This window comes from Geospiza fortis, unplaced genomic scaffold (genome assembly GCF_000277835.1).
Source record: "Geospiza fortis unplaced genomic scaffold, GeoFor_1.0 scaffold10, whole genome shotgun sequence".
Lineage (NCBI taxonomy): Eukaryota > Metazoa > Chordata > Aves > Passeriformes > Thraupidae > Geospiza > Geospiza fortis.
This window is the reverse complement of record NW_005054326.1, coordinates 2,735,238-2,752,035: the sequence shown is the minus strand read 5'-3', so window position 1 is coordinate 2,752,035 and position 16,798 is coordinate 2,735,238. Positions and strand designations below refer to the sequence as shown.

Genomic DNA, 16,798 nt, shown 5'->3' with positions numbered 1-16,798 from the left:
TAAGCTATTGTAAAAGCTTCATGTAAAGTAGGATGGCATAAGTTTTAATTGCTTTGGGAGAAAAATTTGGCAGGAAGTAACATTCTTGTATAAAAAAAAAAATCAAACAGTTCAGAGAGCACTGATTTTGTGGTTTGGAAAATGAAAAAATGCAGTGTAAATAGGAAAATATTTTAATTGGTGTCACAGACAGTATTAAAATATTGAAGTTCAGATCTCAGAGATTTAAAATTTGGAAGGAGTTCTCTCCAGAAATTCGTGATGTATTTCTAAATCTATAAGAAATCTGAAACTTCTTTGTTCTTTTATTCTTATATTCTGAATATTAGCTCGGTACACCTGACACTATGCAAGAATTAAAACTTTTAAGATTTATATCTCAGAGAAGTACTTTGATCTAAATCACAGAATATCCTGAGTTCGAAGGGACCCACAAGTATCATTAAGTCCAACCCCTGGCCCTGCACAGACACCCCGACAGTCCCTGCACAGACACCCCGACAATCCCTGCACAATCACCCCCACAATCCCTGCACAGATACCCCGACAATCCCACCCTGTGCATCCCTGAGAGCGCTGTCCAAACGCTCCCGGAGCTCTGGCAGCCTTGGGGCCGTGACCATTGGGGAGTTTTTGTCACCTCTTCCAGTAGGATTGGAGTCACAGTGAGCCACTAAAGCAGTGTGCGTGACAGCTCTGGCAGCAGTACTCAGTTAAATATGTGGTAGAGTCATAAATTCGTGAGAAAACCTCTCTAGCAAATTTTACAGGGATGATTATGGTTCATTACCTGCTAGCCCTGGGATTTACTAGCCCTAGCTGCTCCAGTGTTGGGCTCATTAGAATAAAGACGAAGAGCAAAGAACTTGATGACTAATGCCCTTGATTTGCCAGTGAGAGAAAGGAATGAACAGTTTTTCATGTCAGAATGCAATAATTACAGAACTAAATTGATGCATAGAAGAGGTGGTTTTGTTTTTTTGCAGCTCTTGCCCTGCTCTTATCAGAAGGAACAGTTGCTTTTTTGTGGGACTAATTAAACAAAACTGAAATGCAGACAGCTCTCCTGTGAGTAGAGTCCCCAAGATAGGTTGGCCTGCTAAAGCAGTTCTTGAATTAATTTCCCCTTCCTTTACCCTGCAGCAGCAGTTCTAATTAATAAGTTAACACGTTACTGGCTGAAGGGAAATGCACTTACAAGGTCCCCCAGGAAGTGTTTGTGCTAATGAGATGGTTTTTGAGGCCACTGTAAGAAAACATACTTTCAGCAACTGTCAGAAAGCTGGGAAGCTCTTGGAAGAGGTGAATGTCTTAAGTTTGCACTTGAGCATTGATTTTTTTCTAGTTCCTCTTTTAAAGCATCAGCTCATGTCTGTCTGCCAGATGATTAGTTGCAGATGTGTTGAAACACTGAAAATACTGTATCCTTGCATTTAGAAGAGGATTTTTTCCTTATTTGCCTATAATGTGTACAGTACATGACATTATGTACAAGGTATAAAATCTCATGTTCTCTTCATATCTTTCTGTATATATCTGGGTGATGAAATTGCTTAACACCTTCAAGCAATGAAGAACCAGTCAGTGGTGAGAAGCCTGTTTCAATACCTCACCAGCACAGGCCAGTGCAGAAGCCAAATAATGGCCTAATTAAAACTGCTAGAGAATCCTGCATAAACAGAATTAATTAGATTATTTGGACATAGAGCTAGACATTGAATTTCTTGGTTCTTCCCCAAGGTACTTCTGAAAACAAAAATGCTGGAAATTGGAGCTTCAAAACATGTTTGCCTGAAAAATTACCGACAGAATTACTTCATTTCTCAACCATAATTTGATTTCTGATTGACTTTTTCAGACTTTCATTGCAGGTGGGATTTGAAATGTCATGGCTAGACCTGTTTGTTATATATTCTTTCTGGAAACACATGGCAATTGTGGCTTAAAGAAGTGGCAAAAGGCAAAAACACTTCAGTCTGAAAAGAGAGCATTCTATCCCAAAAAACATGTTTCTTTCTTACTTTCTCAGCTAATTAAAAGGAGACTTGTCTTCTGATAAGCATATTTGGACAAGCTTTCATTATAAAAGTGCATTACTTTTCTGAGTTTGTGTTGCAAATGTTTTTGTTAGGTTGGCAGGAGAGGAGATCCTGTGACTGAGGGAACCAGAGCTCCCTGCCCTCCCTGTGGCATCTCTCATGTGGTATTTTATGGGTGCATCTTAATCTTTGATCCTGCTTCATCTGATTCATGGTCTGAGTGCTTTGGCCACTTGCTAATATTTCCAGCTGTCACAAGGTGAAGATGTGTAATTCCTGCAAATTTGTTAATATTCAAAGCATTAAGCATTCTGTAGTTGGTAAATAAGGTTTTGTTTAAAATATTTTAATTTGCTTCATGCAGACCTCTTATATGCTTTCTTTAATATGATGAGCACTAAAAGCAGATTTTGTCCCCCTTTCTGATAGCCTGGGAGATGGTAATAGGTATGGGATAGCCCATAGGGACACTGAGAAATGGAGTGAAACATAAATGTCAAAAATGCTTGCACCCTGTCCTGGAGACTGAGCACAGGCAGCCTCAGGGGTCACCTGGAAGGAGTTTTGCTGCTGTGAAGCTGGAGTGTTAATGGTTCAGAGACATACAGGCCAGAACATCTCAAGTAGCCCAGGTTTTCTGATCAGGTCTTGAGACTAGAAGACTGTAATGCAGCAAGAATAAAAGGCAGTTGATCCGTGGATATTGTTTACTTGCTTACTTTTATGGAGAAATGCTGTTATGCTTGGATACAAAACATCTGTTAATATTCTAGGGAAGAAAATAGTAGTTCTTATTATATTTTAATTTTAAATTATCTTGATTATTGTTGGCTTTCTTTTGGTGATCTGAATTATTAAATTTCATAGCTATAACATTGCTTTGAATGCCAGTATTAGTTGAAAAATAAATAAAAGCAGACTGAGGAAATCCTGGTTAAAATAAAAGATATGAATGTAATGTTTTTTGGTCATTTTGGTGTTAATTTTTATTTCAAGTGAGTTTCATCTTTGTCTGAAATTCATATTATCCTGAAGCAAAAGCTTTTTTGTCATTGTTTATATAAAACTGGATAGACTGTCTATGAAATTTCATGTATCTATTCTATTTCAGAGTTCTGTAGCTCCTTTTGCAATTCATGCTTTAACTTGTTTATTGTTTGTTTCCTTTATCTTACAAAGTGTTTCACATGGCTCTTTAACAGAATAAGAATAGAAGAAAGGTGAATATATTTAAATCAAATCTATATTTTCTCTAGACAGTAGAAAACTCTACCATAGCAAATATTTATTGTAATGGCATCTCTGATTACTGTGATGATAAATAGTTGTATTTGGGAAATCAGAATATTCAACACAGACTGAATTTGATTTCTGTGGAAACTGCTGCTTTTCTCTCTCTGTTTCTCTCCTCACCTTCCTTCTCTGCCGTCCCTTTACACATTTCCTTCCCAGCCAACTCAACAGAGATGCTGGCCTTTTAAATGTCAATCACCATCCAGATTTTTAAAGCAAATTTATGTGATTATATGCCTGGTGCAGAGAAGATTATTAAAGTTAGTGTGTGCTTAGTTCCATCTAATATAGAGCCAATTTGCATCTTGCTGAGGCCCTGGAGATGTCTCCTGAATGAATAACATTGCTCCTTATGCCCAGCTCCCACTTTCCCATTGTCTCTGGCGTCTCTTTTAAACAAGACTAATGATACAATTGCAGCAGTCTGAAGGAACAAGGGGGTTGATGAAGGATAATACGGTGGAGAGCCTTTTGCTGTCCTGTCACTTGTTGCAGTGAAGCCCGGCTGGATAGTGAAGCTGCCAGCAAGGAGCTGTCAGTTCCCATCAGCCCAGCTGCACCTTCAGTACTGTACCTGGAACCCATCAGGGCCAGGAATGGGGAGACCTCTCTGCTTCCCAACCCTGTGTGGCTGCTTGTGAACCACTCTGGAGGTGGGAGGCACCTTCTCCTGTTGGGAAGGATGAAAGTTTGACAAAAAGATCTCATAGGTACGTATGCTTAGCAGAAAGATTTTTGAATCTAGAGTCTGATGAAGGAATAGAGATGGAAGGAAGTTTTGATATAGAAGAAAAGAATTGCTGAGCCAGTCTTAATGGATAATTAAGGAAGCAAAGGGTAGGTTAGTTAGAAGGGGTTTTATGACTTAGAGCAAAGGATAAACCCACCTCAAACAAGATGTTTTACCAAGCAGAAAGATAGCACAGGTGAACAAGTTAGCAGATGTTGCAAGTAGAAAAAAGGTTTCAGAATAATCCACTGCAAGAAAACTGAATAACAACTTCTAGCTTAAACTGTAATGTACTAACTTTTGGTGATTGGAGAATAGTAACATGAATATGGTAATTACAGTAGTTATGATAGGCTATAGATCAAAGTTAAGGTATAGATTGGTTCTTCTGTATTAAGATGCTCAGCAAAGTATATAATACAAAGTAACCAAAACCAAAGGGTCTCCAGGCCTGCCTGCAGCTGGAGCTGGCAGCTGGAGGCACAGGCTCTGTCACCCACAACCCTGGACTGCTGTAATGCCTTGGATGTAATAAACTTCATTTTGAAGAGCTGCCTGGAGTCCCGCATCCCTCATTTCAGCTCTTACATGCTCCCATCAGCACTGTGCAGCAGCAGAATGCTACAGGTGACACTGATCACCTCCATCCACTGGGTGTGTTTAATAAATAATTGGTCTAGGCAGAAGTCAGAACCCCTCGTCTTGCTCACCAAAAGCTGAGAGAGCTCTCCAGTTCCTAGTGCAGGTTGTGCTGAAGCACAGCTGCACACAGCAGCTATCAGAAGGTCATTTCTTGCTCCCTCTCTTCTTCCTTTTCCTGTTTTTTAATAGCTGGGCTCTCCAGCCCCTTCATCCTGCTCCTCATTAGGGTGTGGAGACTCCTTGAGCTCAACTCAAGGCACTGCTTCCATGCTGGCACACATCATGTGGCTGGTGTTCCTCCAAGTGTGGCCTGAGGAGGATTTCCAAGGGGAAAAAGCCCTGCTGATTTTGCTGGTTGGAAGTGAGCTATCACCTTGTACTGGCTTGCTGGAAACAAAGATTACAGAGTACATGTTACTGGTAATACTGATCTTAATGAGATGCAAGGAATACACACTTGTGTATTCCATTTCAACCTTATATCTGCTGAGAAAAATAATACAAGTTGAGGAGTAATTGCTTCAAGGCTGTGACTGTCAGCACAGTCAAATAAAGGGGTTCTGAATCTCTCCAGATAAGGGCTGGTTTAAATAACCCTGCATTGCATTGTCATATGAATATAAATGCATTGTCATATGAATAGAGGGTTGTCTGAAAGTTAGGTATGTCTAACAGCAGCTATTGTACTCAAAGATTTCTTCCCACTTCTGGTGGGTACAAATCACATGTAAAAATCCTCTCTCTCTCCCCCCCCTTTTTTTGGTTTGTTTGTTTTGTTTTGTTTTGTTTTAAAGTAAGTTATTCAGAATGCTTCATAAAAATGAGTCTTGTTTATTATGGGAATGCTGTCTTTGTTGCAGGTTTGGTTATAGTGAGAATTTTGATCTTCTGTTTCATATGACAAAATGCTGTAGGTGTCATTTGTCAAATGTACAATATGTCATACATAAAGACTTAGTCTCCTAACCTGCTCTAAACTAAAATTAAAATCTGAAGATATTTAGGGTTTGGGGGTAGGGTTGGTTAAACTGTTTGCAGATTTAGAATGCCTTTATACTTGGTACCAGAAAGTGTTGTGTCACTCTGGCTTCACTGCTTGGCTGGCAGGTTTCAGCTTTAAATTATGTTACAATGGTCTTTTGTAAGATGCTTAGTTGGTGCATTTAATTAGAAGCAAATATATACCTGACTCCAGACAGAGATAAGAAAGAAAAGATACTATGTCCTACTTCTGAGTGCAAAATACCAAGAAATAGAAGATTTCATTTCGTGTAGAATTGAAACACTAGAGTGATAAGCAAGGGAATCTATAGAAAAAAAAAAAACAAGTTTCAAAGATAATGCATCTTTTCCCAGAAGCTAAGGTGAAAGGACAGTAATGGCTATAGTTTCTTTGTATTCACAAGACACCTTCAAGCTTCTTGCTTTAATATACTCTTCTGTTGCATTTTAACAGCAAATATTTGGAAAATAAGAGTATTTTTGTCATCTGTTAAACCACTTCAGTTGGACTTATTTCCAGAAGTCATGCCTATGGTGTGGGGGTGTTTTCTCAGTAAATGTATGGATGATTACTGTCTTCCCTGCAAGAAGAAAAACGGGAGGCTAGTGTTCATAGTGGGCCTTATTCTGATGGAGTAGCAGGGCTGTGTGTCAATCCCTTGTGCTTCCAGCTCAGGAAAGGGATGGTGATGCCCACTGTTCAGAAGGACCTTGCCTAGGTGGGAACACACTTCCACTTAGGCAGTTAAGAAGAAAGGAGGTGGGAAGAAGCACTCCTGTAAGTGGTACTTGTGTGGTGGCCCAGCTTTGTGTTGGTCCAGATGACCTCTGTAGTTCTCTCCATCTTAAACTTTTCTGTGATTCTGAATAAAATAAAAATAAGACTTGAGCTACTTAATTCCAGTTCTGAGAATCTTAGGTACAGATAATTAGTTTCTACATCACAAGAACCTGGAAAAACTGTCTTCAGTAATGTTTGTGCTGCATTTTTGTGATGGCTAATGAGCATGTCTTTGTATATATACATAAAATATATGAGTATATGCTTTAATTTTGTTTGTGAACCTGGAGAGAGGCAGTGACCCAGTTTGCTCAGAAATCATATCATTACCATGGCAGAAAATCACTAGAACTTTGTTTAATGGCACTGCTTATAGTGAAAACAATAGCTTAATAATTATCATAATAATGGAAGTAACTTTAAGGATTTCTTTAGAGTGAAAAACTACTTTACAGTATTTTTTTGATGGTTGAAAAGAGGAGTTAGAAGAGATGGATGGATAGCTAATTGACCAGTTTGTCTCAGTGTGAAATCTGCTGAGGCTGGAATTGGTGGACATGGTGTATCAGCAGGTAGCAGTCAGACTTGCATAAAATCAGCTGGTGTTCATGTGGTGGCAGAGAGCCCTACAGGCACGGGCTGTTCAAGAGATGAAAAGTACCAACAGATCTCAGTAAGGATTTCAGTTAGCATCTCTTGGGCTTCTCAGCATCAGTAGGCAGCCTGAAAATAGTATTCCTTCATATCATTCCCCAAAGCAGGGGCAGTTTATTGGTTTCCCAGAAATAAATAAATACAAAGTTCTGATCAACAATACCCAAACATCTTTTCACAGAAGCTGTGTTCAGGCAAAACTGTCACATGAATTGTGTTTGAGCATTCATTTTCTCTTGTGCTCTATTAGGCAAGCAGTGGTTAAAGGCTCCCTTCCACATCCCTTTGCTTTGACACTGTTTGGGGACACGTTGTACTGGACGGACTGGAACACACACTCCATCTTGGCCTGCAGCAAGTACTCCGGGGAGGACCTGCGTGAGATCCATTCCAACATCTTCTCCCCCATGGATATCCATGCCTTCAGCCAGAAGAGGCAGCCAAATGGTAAGCTGTCTTGCTGTCCTTTTTTTAATTGCAATCTGGAACTGATTTGCAAAAATCTTTAATTAGTCTTTCTGTATGGTGCTGGGTGGCTTCAACCACATCATTATGCAATTTTTCCAGTGCAGAGAATAGCAAAAGACCCAAAGGGAAACCAAATATTCTCTACATTTTTTGCAGGGATTTTTAAGTGCAAGAAACCCCCCATTTCTTACTTTTTTTCTGCCCAACACATTTATGCTCTTGTCATATTTTTCTGTTTCCTGTACCATAACTTCAGGCAACACAGTATTTTTATTTTTCTAAGTGGTAGTTCCTGAGTGGAAAGTAGTGTTAATTTGGCAGATGATATTAAGCAGGACTAGCTCTGTGCACTGTCTTAACCATTGTGTTAATTTACTGTATTTGCATTTTGTTTTTATACATACATTCAGCATTAGCATGCTGAAGAGTTTGTAAAAATGAGAAGAGCAGAGCTGAAACAAAGTTCTTGTTTAGAGCTAAGTGCTACTTTCCCAAGAAGGGAAACATTCAACATCCGTGCACTTTGGTACCATAAGTACCCCAGTACTCAACACTTGGAAGTAATTTTTACTTGTTCTGTGTTTATCATTTCCTCCTTTAATCTGTGTTGCTGCCACTGATTCTACCACTCAAATGCCGTTTGTGTCTTAACACATGATATGAGATCATTCCTTATCAGAAGCATTAATCTGTGTGATTTATGTTTAACAGCTACAAACCCATGTGGAACTAATAATGGTGGCTGCTCCCACTTGTGTTTGATGTCTCCTACCAAGCCCTCTTATCAGTGTGCATGTCCCACTGGTGTGAAACTTCTTGAGAATGGAAAGACCTGCAAAGATGGTAGGCTTTGTTTTTAAAAAATCCTTTAGATTAAGCACAAAGTAGCTTTTGGAGGGAAAGGGGTTCTTCCAGCTGCACTGTATGAATTATGCACATTAGGGGTGGCAAATTCTGAAACTATGTGTGCTTTTGCAGTACAGATAAAAGTGATTGGAGAATGCCCTCTACACTGTAAAAAGGAAGAATTCTTGTGATTGAAGGGCAGGTTACCTCCAGTTACATAATTTAAGTGGCAGTTCTGTGTCTGTCACTAACTCCCTACAAGTTTTGGGGGGCTCTGTTGTTGCTTTTTCTTAGAGAAAAAGATACCTACATCCTCTGTAGTCTCTAAAATATTTCTGACATTGATCATGAAGTATTTGGCTAATTAGATTGTACAACAACTCCTTTTTAAAATTTTATTTTTTGCGTCTGATTTCCATTTATTATACACACTTACACCTGACATCTCTCTCTGAAAATGACATGTTTTTAGAGGTGCTGAAAGCCCTAAAACTCAAGACATGATCAGGATTTAGAGCTGCAAGCTCTGACCCAAAACTGCTTTTAGTTTCTCATTGTGGGCTAATATATATGATTTTAAATTGTTATATTTCATAAGTGTAGGTCTTGTGATGTTGTGTTGTGGTTGCTGTAGTACACTAACAGGCTCAAAATTAACACTGGGAGATAATTAACACTGGATCTTAAATAACCATCTTTCATGCAGATCATCTCCCTAGGACAGAAGTAAATAGAGGAAGAAATGATACAGCAGAGCTTAGTGTAAATAAGCCAAATAAAATGGATACAGAAATATTTTTTTAATTGGAGTTTTATATTTTAAAAATTATTTCAGGTTTGTCAGCTATGTTCAGAGTTTTCTTTAATTTCATGCTATTTCATGCTCTCTGCTGATTATTTTTGTGTGTCTCTGTGAACCTTGTTAAAATAAATTGCTGCTTTTATGTGAAAAGCAGCTCCCAATTTAGCCTGGCAGGATTGTTTATAAGAATTTCCCAATACACAAACAAGATGTTTTTCTTCCATTTCCCTTGGTGTAAGGAGAAGCTTTAATAATACTGCTCTGGGTTGGTTGTATGTAGTCAGAATGTGACACAAATCCATGTGCTTTTTCAAAAATACTTGATATGCACAGATAAATTCCAGTGTATCAAAGTAAATTACCAAGGGTAAGTAGAAGAATGGTATTAAAAATCCACCCCAGAACCTTATTAAAAGGATTTTTCATGCAGAGATATTCAGAATCATCATTTCACTTTTTTAGCCATTTCTTATGTCTCAGAATTTATAACTGTTGCTCTTTTCTCCCACTCCCTGAACATGAGAAGCCAAATTTTCTGTTCCCAGTCAGCCATTACATGTATTTGATTTACAGAATATAAGCTCCCACTGTACTAGAAATATTGTTAACCAAGTTGCTACAGTATTTTGTCCATTTGTATGCAAAAAACTTTACACAGGAACATTTCTCTTCTGCTTGTCAATATCATGTTGCATTTTAAACCACCATTCTGCTGCTTTATCTTTTGGGCACATTCTGCCTCTGCCTTTTCAGGAAAAAAAAAGGATGGGAAGAGAGGAGAAAATTGAGACTGTTTATTTAACTTGGTCTTAGAAAGGAGACAGCACATAACCCAGATGAAACAACCCACTCAAATTATTCATCAGGTCCACTGGTTTTGTGCAGCTTTGATCCTGTGCAGGGCTAATTTCTGACATACTCATGCAAGAAGTTCAGCATTTAGAGCTGAGCATGCCCCAGAACAGTGATTTTTTTTTCACTCCTCTCTCCCTGAAGGGAGGTGCAGATCCCTAAGCAGCCTTAGGGCTTTTGTGAGTGACCTACCACTTTCCAGAGCTCTTCAAGGCACAGATCCCCTGGAACTCCATCCTGTAGGTGCAAAGGCTGCAATTATTGATTTGGGGGAGGGAGGGAGAGCATGGCACTTGAACAGAGCCAGAGCAGCCATAGACCAGAGTTCAAGATGTAAATCTGGACTTGTCTCTGTGGGGATTTCCTTTCTTAGGCTCCTCCAGGACCCCTGGGAAGTAAATTTGTTTTCTCATTTTCAGGTGTGCAGAGGTGGGGGATTGATTGTAGTTTCTTGGGCTGTTTTTTCCCCCTTGTACTTGCCTGTTCTCTATATCTGCTGTGAAAGCTGAGCAGAACCCTGAGAACTGAACGTTTTTTACTTCAGATAGTTGCAGTATACATCTGTAATGCTGCAGTGCTGATTAAATCCCCATTTGCAATTAGAATGTGTACATGACCATGGGAGAGACTGGTGACTGAGAAGTGAAGAAAGGTGAAAAATTAGGCTGAGTTTCTCTTCTTTAAGATGGTTTTGTCTTCTAGCAGTAGACTAAAATCAGCCTGGTTCCTAAACCAAATTGTTTCATGGTGAAATGAGCCTCTTTGAGGAGAGAGCTTTATTTCATGCTGCGCTGCAGAGAATACTGGGCTGTGCTGGAGAGATTCTGATGGGTGAATTTTGAGTGTGTGTTTGTGGTGTTTGCAGTGCTTTGGCATTGACAGATGATGCTGGCAGCCAAAGGTGAGGCTGGCTGACCCTCCCTGAGCAGTTTCCATGACAACCTAGCGTTTTTGAATAATCTTGGTTTATAGGAAATCTTTTCCTCCCTTGGCTTTCTCCCAGTGCTAGTTTCTCCATTTTTGTAGGGTTTTTTTAATCATACCTTCGAGGAGTTTTACTATTTCTGGTAAAATCTGTGAATACAATAACACACACACATTCCAATTTTGAAAGATTTCTCCACAGTGTTTCAGGAAGGGGTGATGCCTTAGAATAAAACTAACTAGTTTTCTAATACCCGATAATACAAATCAAAACAGTGAAGAATACTGAGATGTGGGCTTCTAATGAGGTTCTAACTCCGCCATTGCCTAGGTGAAAGTTTGTAAATCCCTGTCCCTCAAACAAAAGAGAGGCAAAGTAAGTTATTTCATGGCCAGATAGTCCTCTATCAGTAACATGTGAAGCAAAGAGTCCTTTTTGAGCACCCAGGCAGGACTTGGGGTTTCTGCCAGAGAGCTTTTACCACCTTGTGTTATATTCTTGGTAATGTATTGTTTTGCACAACATGCTGCAATTTCTTTTTCAGTATTGTGTGTTCTGCTGTTCTGAGTTAGGCAGTGCCACATTCAAATGATCTTTTGATAGTTGTAAGACAAACCTGAATTTTCCTATATAAATGAGTTTGTCATTGGAGTTATATTCTTACTAGTGCTTGAAGATCTCTCTGTCCATGTGCTCAGCTTCTGTCTTTGCCTGTAAGGACTTTGTGTCCTGCAGTTAACTTCTGCCAACAGTGAAATGTGATTTAAACTGAGAAAACCAGTGGTGACTTCAGCTGAGCAAGGAGGTGTGAGTTGCCTCACAAAGAAAAAGCAGTGTTGCACACTTTGATTTCAGCCTTGCTTTGGCCATTCTGTTCTCTTCCAGGAGAAGAATCTTTATTTTTGCCCATGGATACTCACATTCTATTTCCCTGGTAGGCCTGGAGGCAGGAAGCAGAACTTTGCATGTCCTTTTGCAATTTAGGGGTGTCCACTGTCTAATTTGCTTCGTCAGGAATAGCCAGGATCCCTATTTGACAGCACAGATCAAGATGTTAGTTTCACACCTTCATTCTTTAATTTCTTTTAAAGGAAAGAAGAAATATATAATTAATTGAAGATGCATGTTCTTTTGCCTTTGTAGTTTTAAGGTTGAGCTTACATGAAAAACTCTTGTTTGTATTGTTGTATCAGGGACACTCTCACAATAGTGACGTCAAAACTGGGGGAAAACATTAAGGAATTAAATGTTTTGCTCAAATGTGAAGTAATTCTATTTGGGATGTATTAATAATTGTGATTTCTCAGATACAGGGAATGCATTTTACATGTCTTAGGTCTAGCACTTTTGTATGCATTCCTGAGCATGTGTCTGTGTAGCTCAGCAACCACTGATGGTTTTAAAGTTCAATAACTTACAAATGACTGAGGGCTGTATATCATTGAGAAGATGTAATTAATTATAAAGGTTAGAAGGGCATTGGACTTAAAGCTGTGCCGTTGCATGTATCTTCGTGCTTGCTCTGATTCCCCCTTTCTCCCCCTTCTCTTGACTTCAGCTAGCACACAGATTTAAATTATTTAGAATTTTAATAGTGAACTTTTGAGGCAAGCATTAGTTCCAGTACTAATGTAATGCACCGTCCGTGAGCTTGTAATCCCAGCTTTCAAAGTGCTTAATAAAAGTAGGCTAAAGCTCTCAAAACTAAGAGTCTGGAGTAGTAAGGCTTATATGTCCATATTTAGACAAGTAAGGGACTTGGCTTTCAAAAATTGCTAACTCTCTTGAATATCCTGTGACTTGAGGCACTGCTGAAAAGAATCTTGAGCTTAGTCCACAAGTTGAATGGTTTAGAAACATAGGGAAAACTGCCTCAGGTCTGCATATGTGTGTGAGATCAGAGTTCTGGCTGCAGCCTCCACGTGCCCTTTGAAAGCATCCAAGCCAGCTGAGGTTTGAGGAGTATTATATGTTTGTGACTTGTTCCAGTTCCCCTAATAAGTGCTGATATTTTTTTTTAATCCAAAAATAAAGGTATGCTTGCATGCAGCCTGCATTGTCTTTTTCTTTTTTTGAAATACGATTCTGTACTCATGATATTCTCTCCCTCATGCTCATCATTAGAGGCTTGATTTTTCTTAGGCAAGGCAAGAGGTCTGGAGATCCTGCTGTCATCTTAGCTTTTGCTTCATAACTGATCTTTGGAGTAGAAGTGAACAAAATTGATTGGTTTTGTCATGTCCTGATATCCTTGAGTACCTCGAGCATCCTCTGAGTGGTGATCAGTGCCCAGCCAGGTAAACTTTGCACAGTTGGTGTTTGCCCCACTTCTGAGACCACCTGGGGATCTTTTCCCTGGCTGCTCTCAAGGCGGTAATGGGACCAGTCTATAAATACTCCCAGCTCTTGCTATTGTCAGGACAAGCCTGGAGGGATTCAGAGCCATCTTTCCCTCAGCCTGCCTGGAGGTGTGATGCTTCTCTGCTGCTGGTTTCTTTTTCCTGAGCTGAATGACTGCTGATCTAACTAAGCAGCTGAGGTGTTGGTTTGCAAATGTTTGGGTAATAGCTCTGAAGCAAGCTTTCAACTTTTTATTGCCTGGTTGGAGGGCTCAGGGCTGGTGTTTGATGAAGGGATTGGAATGCTGGCAAAGCTGCCAGATAAGGACCATGAAATTCTTAGCTCGGGGTTCCAGAGTCCAGCATGGGTTAGCTGAAAGCCACTCATTTCCCAGTGCTGAATTAAAGCTTAAACACATGGGTTGTTGGACTAAACAACAGGGTTGCAGGCTGAAAGCAGGATACTGAAGCTGTTGAAATGGGTTGTCTTTGGGAAGAATGGGAAGGTCAATTGGTCAATTTTAAGGGTGAGTTCGAGCAAGGATATGGTTATACTGAACTGAGTCTTTCTGGAAACCTGGCATTGCTGCTTTGAAATGACTGTCAACTTCAGCCAGAACGCACAAATTATTTTTAAATTATGTCTTACACTATTTCTGTATATGGTAGACAATATATATATTTTGAACTCTGAGGTTAAGGCATTTGTTCAACCTTGGGTTTACTTGATAATGCAAAAAAGATTTTTTTTGAGTTTTTAATATGTTTGTCATTATTATGTTTAAAAATCAGGTTTGGATAAATGACTGTGAAGTTGCTAAGAAAATGTAGTAGGAGTTTCTTCCTTGAACCTAAGTTGTAGGGATTAGTGATGTACTTAGACTTTCTATGAACATAATGCACCTGTCTGCCTGAATCTCAATGCTGAATTTTTTGTTGTACATAGTAGCAGCAAATACAAATGTACATAGAGACTACTGTGTCAAGATTAATTGCTTCTGTAATTATATTTAAAAAAACCTCTCTAACAGGCCTTTTTTCATTGGCTGTGTCTCATGCTTTACAGTATTCTGAAGGATACATAGGCATGTAATTACAGGTTCCCCCCTCCTGATTAATTAATGCATAAGAGTTACTCACTAGAAGAACAGTTCAGTAGTGTGTAGATGTATTTCTGAACACAAGGTATTTTAGGGCAGAGGATCCCAAAGCTGATCTTAGTCCATTCTGGACTACCAATCAGAAACACTTGTAATAATATCCTCAGCTTCAGTTGTTGAAAGGTGCTGTTTCCTGCAGCACTATGAAAGTGTCTTAAGAAGTTTTTAGCACCTAAAACTTGCTGTAAATGAAGCAGTGCCTGCTTTGGCATCTTTCCAAGGTTTAGCATGCAGTGATGTTTCAGCTAGCACTAACATCAATTACTGTCTTTAAAAAAAAAAAAAATTGGCATAAGACACCAAAATTCTTCTTTCATCACCAACTTCAGTTTTAGCTCTTTCAGTCTTCTAGCTCTTATTTATACCTCTTACACATGCAAATGGAGACATGGGCACAATGTGGCTTGGCAATTGCTCATTTTCACTGCATGTTCATGCATTTGTTTTCCTAAGCCTTCTCCACCCTCCCCCTCATCCTCCATCAGTCCCTGGCAAAGCCTGTTCTCTCGCTCTCTGAGGAGAGCCATTGCGCCACACTTTCCCTGCAATTATACATGCATTTTTCACCTTAGCTCAGGCTTCCCTTGGGCTTGAGCTGCTCTTATCTCCCTAAGACTCCAAACTGATAAGCCAGTTTAATTGGAATGGGGTGTGGTGCATGTTTATCTTTCATTACCTTGAAAACTGGGGACATAGAATGGAAAATTAAATGAAAATGAATTAGATTAGACAGTAAGTGCAACTGTCATTGATAGTACCATTAAACATGCTGTGTTGCCTATGTGAAAACATTTTCTGCAGTCCAAGCTGATCTTAGTTATTTATTGTGATTCTGACTTTTGACCCAAAAGCCAGCAAGGCTTTTGTGTGCTTTGGCTCAAAATTACTTTATAAGACTCTGTTATTTATCTTCATGTCTTCAATAAGCTTATTCTTAGCAAATGTGGGAGGTGACAGTCCTCCTGCTCTGCATGGTCATTGCGCAGTGGTCTGTTCCCAAATTTGACTCCTCCAATTAGAGTTTCTCAAAAGATGTTTACTAGTGGTGTTCTTTGTTATATTTTTTCCATTTATCAGGTGTTGTTGAAACATACAGCTTGTTTGACATGGTTGTCCTCTCACCAACAGCAGCAAACAGTCAGTAAATAATTAATTTCTCATCTAAGAGGTTGCAGGCCATCTGTTGATTTGCATAAAATAGCAGCATAGTTGCTGCATATCTATTTCAGTAATTTGGAGGGAACTATATGGATTGAGAATATGTGCAACATGATACATTCTGGGAAAGGAAAGAACCACTGAATTTTCTCTGTAAACACATCTGACTTGTTCTGAAGAAGAATAAGCAGAGACATTGTGAGCAGCTTCACATTTGGAGTGGAATTTTCTGCTGGTACCCAGCAATTTGGTTAGGTCCTGTTGAGAAAAACAAGAGCAGGCTCCTGGTACTAAAGTGATTTCAGCTTTTCTTATAAAAAAAAGAAAGGCCTAGGCAAGGGGGCCGGTGGGTGCTGCAGTGACGTCCCCAATGTCCCAGATGGAGTGGCATAAACTCAGTGGGTCAGAAGCCCCTTTTTATCCTGTTTTTTGTCCCTTTGGATTGGTTTCTTTTTGGATCCTTCATTTGCATGAAGGTTTAATGTGCTTGATTGGCCCATTACAGTTCTGTCCAGGCTGGCTCCTTTCGCCTAGGGTGTGGTGCACTTTACTGAGGCGTATTACTCTTTTAACCCCTTTTACAATATAACAACCGAACTAACAGTACATGCTTAATGATCTATCCACTATTTTACAACAGTTTCTAATTGTTGGGACCCAGGATATTCCTCTGGCTACCTTGGGTGATTCGAGGGCCTGGCATGGAGTCAAAAAGACCTGTGCCTTCGATTTTAGTCCATGGAAACAATTACCAACTTTGTGTGAAGATTTACAAGCCACAAGAGTTTGGGTAGAATGATAGTTAATTTGTCACAGGGTGAAAAAGTAGAATTTTGGGGTTTTAGAATGGGGGTTCAAGAGGCAAGATGGAGGAATCTGGGCGTGTCCTGTTCTTCTTCTCTTTCTTCTTGTCCTCCATCTTCTGCTGGGATGGTGACACTTTTGGATTGGTTTAGAGTAGAGACAGACTCTCTAATATAGGTGATAGGTATTGGAAAATTATTGTAAATACAGTACACGTACTTTGTAGTATAAAAAGCTAACACCACCCCAAGGGCAGTCACTGTGCCACAAACCGACCTGCCAGACAGATCTCAGCAGGTCAGA

General features: G+C 39.5%; 1 protein-coding gene across 1 annotated transcript in view; it reads left to right on the top strand.

Moving 5' to 3' along the window:
• The window catches only part of LRP6 (LDL receptor related protein 6), a 99,450-nt gene that overhangs the window by 35,759 nt on the left and 46,893 nt on the right, over positions 1-16,798 (top strand). The window contains exons 3-4 of the mRNA XM_031057013.1: positions 7,392-7,588; positions 8,321-8,452. Of these exons, the coding sequence (XP_030912873.1) occupies positions 7,392-7,588; positions 8,321-8,452 (329 nt within the window). The remainder of the gene's footprint in view (positions 1-7,391; positions 7,589-8,320; positions 8,453-16,798) is intronic.